Source organism: Nothoprocta perdicaria, unplaced genomic scaffold, assembly GCF_003342845.1.
Source record: "Nothoprocta perdicaria isolate Ctin4 unplaced genomic scaffold, notPer1 scaffold_170, whole genome shotgun sequence".
Lineage (NCBI taxonomy): Eukaryota > Metazoa > Chordata > Aves > Tinamiformes > Tinamidae > Nothoprocta > Nothoprocta perdicaria.
This window is the reverse complement of record NW_020454872.1, coordinates 1635715-1641028: the sequence shown is the minus strand read 5'-3', so window position 1 is coordinate 1641028 and position 5314 is coordinate 1635715. Positions and strand designations below refer to the sequence as shown.

At 68.5% G+C, this 5314-nt stretch overlaps 1 protein-coding gene across 1 annotated transcript in view; it reads left to right on the top strand.

Annotated features, from left to right (window-relative positions):
- Positions 1–43: 43 nt before the first annotated feature.
- Positions 44–5314, top strand: part of LOC112944609 (copine-5-like) — a 9385-nt gene continuing 4114 nt past the window's right edge. The window contains exons 1-11 of the mRNA XM_026036074.1: positions 44–119; positions 666–743; positions 813–859; positions 2184–2287; positions 2794–2833; positions 2903–2979; positions 3304–3363; positions 3446–3509; positions 3639–3742; positions 4010–4114; positions 5178–5226. Of these exons, the coding sequence (XP_025891859.1) occupies positions 44–119; positions 666–743; positions 813–859; positions 2184–2287; positions 2794–2833; positions 2903–2979; positions 3304–3363; positions 3446–3509; positions 3639–3742; positions 4010–4114; positions 5178–5226 (804 nt within the window). The remainder of the gene's footprint in view (positions 120–665; positions 744–812; positions 860–2183; positions 2288–2793; positions 2834–2902; positions 2980–3303; positions 3364–3445; positions 3510–3638; positions 3743–4009; positions 4115–5177; positions 5227–5314) is intronic.

The window sequence follows — 5314 nt, the reverse complement described above, 5'->3', positions numbered from 1 at the left end:
GGGAGAGCAGGGAGCCGTGGGGAGGGGGCGCGTCCTGGGCACTATGGGGGCGCAGCGGGAAGAGGGGCCGCGGCGGCTGTCGGGGGACACGGGGGGGGAGATGATGGAGACCCTGGCAGGTGGGGAGGTCCCTGGGGGCCGGGGGCGGGGGGGAAGGACCCCGTCCTGCGCGCACATCTTCCCCCCCGCCCCAGCCGCATCCCGGACTCCTGGGTCCCTTCCCGCGCGGCAGCAGCCGCCGCGGGGGCTCCCCCGGGACGGCGGCTCCGGCCCCCTCCCTGCCTCGGTTTCCCCTCGCGGGGCCCGGGTTGCACCGTGACACCCCCCACCCTGGCTCCAATCCCCCCCAGGGCCTCTGAAAGGCGGGAGCTGCCTGGGAAAGGCCTCCCCCACCCCACAACAGGCACCCACAGCTCTCCCCCGCACCCAGGGGTGCCCTGGGGTGGCCCCGTGTGCCTGGGGGTGCCAGGGGGGCGGTGGGTCGGTGCGGGCTCCTCCGGGGGCTGCCCCCCTCCGCGGCCGYGCTCCCTGCGGCCGCTCCGACCCAGATTCCTGCCGCAGGGACCTGGGAAAGTGGCCGCAGGCGCCGTGGTCCCCGCGSCAGGGCCGTGCGCGGTGACACCCGCCGGGACGCCCTCATGGGGACAAGGGGGTACGCGTGACAGGGGTGTCCGTGCCTCAGTTTCCCCGCGCGTGCCGCAGGTGCCTCCTGGACAAGGACACGTTCTCCAAGTCGGACCCGCGTGAGTGGCCGGGGGGCCGGGGGGCCCCGCCGTGGCCCCGGCCCCGCTCACCTGCCTCTCGCCCCCCAGTCTGCGTCCTCTACACCCAGGGCGCTGAGAGCAAGCAGTGGCGCGAGGTGAGTGCCCCGCCAGCAGCCAATCAGTGCATTGGGGTGCTGACYGGCTGGCCAATCAGCAGGCTGGGGAGCTGACTAGCCAGCCAATCAGCAGATTGGGGTGCTGACCAGCCAATCAGCTCATTAGGGTGCCATTCGGACAGCCAATCAGCGTGCTGGGGGGCTGTCTGGCCAATCAGCAGGTTGGGTTGCTGGCCAGCCAATCAGCACATTAGGGTGCCAATCATATGGTCAATAAGCATGTTGGAGCGCTGACCAGCCAATCGGCAAGTTGGGGTGCCAATCGACCAATCAGCTCACTAGGATGTCAGCCAGCCAATCAGCATGTTGGGGTGTCAACTGGACAGCCAGTCAGCACACTGGGGTGCCAGCTGGCCAATCAGCATGTTGGGGTGCTGATCGGCCAGCCAATCAGCATGCTGGACAACTGGGCAACTAATCTCCTGGGGTGCAGCCGGGTAGCCAATCAGAATATTGGGGTGCTGGGGGCTTGGCCAATCAGCATGTTGGGGTACTGGGCAGCCAGCCAATCAGCCCTTTTTGAAGTGCTAGCGGGCCAATGGGCTCACTGGGGAGCAGCTGGCCAATGGGGTGACACATCAGGATGCAGGACAGCTGGCCAATGAGGACATTGGGGTGCAGCAGACTGACCAATCAACACGTTGGGGTGCTGGCCAGMCAGCCAATCAGCAGCCAGCCAGCCACGCAGCTGGGCCGGGCAGGGGGCTGGCGCGGAGGCCACCAGCCCACTAATTAGCAGCCACTTAATTAGCAGGTTCCKGGGGCCTAATCAGTGGGTGGGAGCCAGGGGGAGGGGGACGGGGACTGGGGACAAAGGGGCACCTGGGCCCCGCGCCCAGCCCTCCCCTATGTCCCCCTGTGTCCCCTGCTGCCACCTGTGTCCCCTCCAGCCCCTCGTCCCCTCCGGCTGCTGTGTCGCTGCCAGCTCCTAGAGCCGCCCTCCGCGTGTGTCCCCTTGTGTCCCCTCCAGGCGCCCCTGTCCCCTCCCTCGGTCCCCATCCCTCCGGCTGCCTCCTCCAGCCGAGAACCCCTCCCTGCCTCCTCCGTCTCCCTCTCCCTCCCTCTGGCCCTAAATAGCTCACGGTCCCCGTCCCTCTGCCCCCAGACATGTCCCCTCCCATGTCCCTCATGTTTGGGACATGATGTTTGGGTTCCCTGTCCCCAGCTGTGTCCCTTGGGCCACAGCCAGCTCCCTTTGGGCCACCCCTCCATCCCCACACCGCTCCTCGCACCCCCCGTGCCCCCACATCCCTCCCTCCTCGATGCCGCCCGCCGGCTCCCGCTCACAGCCGCGTCCCCGCAGTTCGGCCGGACCGAGGTCATCGACAACACCCTGAACCCCGACTTCGTGCGCAAGTTCATCCTCGACTACTTCTTCGAGGAGAAGCAGAACCTGCGCTTCGACCTGTGAGTGCCAGCGGGCTGCCTGCCCGCCCGGCCCAGCCCTGGCCCTGCTTCTGTCCCCGCTGCCACCCCTGTCCCCAGCTCCGCCTTGGTCCCCATCCCCGTCACCTCCAGGTGCCCCTCTCCATCCTCATCCCTGTCTCCGTGGCTGTTCTCATCCCCCTCCTGCCTCCATCCTGTCTAGGTCCCCATCTCTGTCGCTGTCCCCAGCCACGCTCCTGCCCTTACCCCTGTCCCTGTCCTGTTCCCCTCCCCATCCCCATCCCCGTCCCTATCCTGTTCCCATCCCCATCCCAATGCTGTCCCATCTCCCTTCCTGTCCCATTCCCCCCTTGTCCCATTTTCAGTCCCACCCCTGTCTCATCCATGTCCCCATCACAGTCTGGTCCCGTCATCATCTCTGTCCCTGTCCCCATCCTTGCACCAGCCCCATCCCTGTCCCCTCCTCCCTCTCCCATGCCCTCCCAGCTCAATCCCGGTGCCAGCCGCAGTGCCCACTGTCCCCGCAGGTACGATGTGGACTCCAGGAGCCCGGACCTCTCCAAGCACGTGAGTGCTGCGGGCAGGGGCCGGGCGCGGCGGTGCCCGCGCGGTGCCGCTGAGGCCGTGTCCCCGCAGGACTTCCTGGGCCAGGCCTTCTGCACGCTGGGCGAGATCGTGGGCTCGGCCGGCAGCCGCCTCGAGAAGCCCCTGACGTGAGTGCGGGACGGGGACGGGGACGGGGACGAGCCGCGGCTCTTCGCCCCGTGCCCCGGCGCGTGGCGGGGCCGGCGCTGGGCACAGCGCCCTGGCCCCGTGCCGCGGCGCCCGCTCCTTATCTCGGGCGTCCGGGACGCAGAGCAGAGCCCAGCGCCGACATCCCGGCTCCGGCGTCACCAGCACCTCCGGCACCGGCGTCACTGGGTGGGGGGGGTGTCCCTTTGTTTGTCCTGGTTGGGGACAGCGGGGTGCCATGGGGGGGGGGGTCCGTCGCCCCGGCTCTGCCTCCGTTTCCCCACGTGTCCCTCTGTGCCCGGCAGGATGGGCACGGCCCCCGCGCACGCGCGGGGCAGGAAGGCTGCGCCCGCCCTCTCCAACGGGTGAGTCCCGAGGGTCCCCGCGATGGCCGGCATTGCGGGGGGGCACACGTGCCCACCCGGGACCCGCCGCCTCCCTCGGCAGGGGCGTCCTCGGGAAGAAGTGCGGCACCATCATCCTCCTGGCCGAGGAGCTGGGCAACTGCCGGGTGAGTGGCAGGGCACAGGTCTGGGGACCCCCGCTGCGGCCCCCCCCCACGCCCCGAGGGGCCTTCCTCTGCATGAGGAGGGTGAGGGTCAGCCCTGGCCGGGGCCCTCACCCCGTGCCCGGGCCCCAGGACGTGGCCACGCTGCAGTTCTGCGCCAACAAGCTCGACAAGAAGGATTTCTTCGGCAAGTCCGACCCCTTCATGGTCTTCTACCGGAGCAACGAAGACGGGACGTGAGCCACTCGCTGCCGTGGGGCTCCCGGCAGGGCTGGGGGTGCCCTGCGGAGGGACCAYGCTGGCGCGGTCCCCAAAAGTCCCCTTCCCACCGTGGCGGCGCCCCAAACCGGGGTGGAGGCCGGGCAGCCCTCCCACAGCACGTCTATCCGTTGGGTGCATCTCCATCCCGCTTGCCGGGAGGCAGCTCCGCGGGGGGAGGACGGGGGTGTTTTCCCTTTGGAGGTGACCCCCCCRCACACCCACTGCCCCCTCTGTCCCGGCAGCTTCACCATCTGCCACAAGACGGAGGTGGTGAGGAACACGCTGAACCCCGTGTGGCAGGCGTTCGCCATCCCCGTGCGCGCCCTCTGCAACGGCGACTACGACCGGTGAGGCCCCGTCCTCCGCGACCGGGGGGGCCCCCCGGCACCCCCTGCCCCCCGGCCTTGCGGTCGACACCGCTGCTGCCTCTGCAAGGTCCTCCTGGCTCCGCGCGGGGCTGCTCTGCACCCTCTGCCCTTAGTCTTTGTGCTCTGTGACGGCTGAGTGACCACGGTGCCATGGTCCTCCCCACCCAATGGGGACCACTCTGCACCCTCTGCCTTTAGCCTTCGTGTTCTCCATCTGGGAAGTCTCCCATGGTCCTTCCAAACGGGGCCACCCTACAACCGCTTCCTTTAGTCTTTGTGGTTAACGACTAGTGAGGCCCCCGTGGTGCTTGGGTTCTCCTTGCCCAATGGAGGCTGCTCTGTACCTTCTACCCTTAGTCTTTGTGGTCTGCAATGGGAGAGGGCCCCATGGTCCTCCTCACCGCATGGTCCTCCTCACCGCATGGTCCTCCTCACCCCATGGTCCTCCTCACCCCATGGTCCTCCTCTCCCCATGGTCCTCCTTGCCCAATGGAGGCTGCTCTGTACCTTCTACCCTTAGTCTTTGTGGTCTGCAATGGGAGAGGGCCACATGGTCCTCCTCGCCCCATGGTCCTCCTCGCCCCATGGTCCTCCTCACCCCATTGTCCTCCTCGCCCCATGGTCCTCCTCACCGCATGGTCCTCCTCACCCCATTGTCCTCCTCACCCAATGGTCCTCCTCACCCCCTGGTCCTCCTTGCCCAATGGAGACTGCTCTGCACCCTCTGCCCTTAGTCTTTGTGGTCTCCCCGTACTGAGGCGCAGATGCGGGACCCACTCGGTGCCTCAGTTTACCCATCCAAGCTCCGGGTCTCTTTGCCCATGAGGGTCCATCAGAAGGGTCCCTGTCGGCCGTGGTGTCGCCGCCGGGGACTCGGCCGCCCCCGTGGCCCCGGGAAGGGGTTGGTGGCTCCGCGGTGGCTCCGCGGTGGCGAACAAAAGGCTGCGGTGGCTCCGTGGCGCCGCCGTCGCCGGCTTGGCCCCGTGTCGGACGTTGCTGTGGCAACCGCGGATAAAAATATCCCACCGAAAAACCTGGCCAGGGGAGAGGAGGAGGAGGAGGAGGAGGAAGACGGGAAAAGGCCCACGGAGGTGTCAAAACAACCTGGTGGGGAGCGGCGCCGGGGCCGCCCCGGGACGGGACGGGGGGACCCGGCCGGTGCTGCCGCTCTGGGGGGGG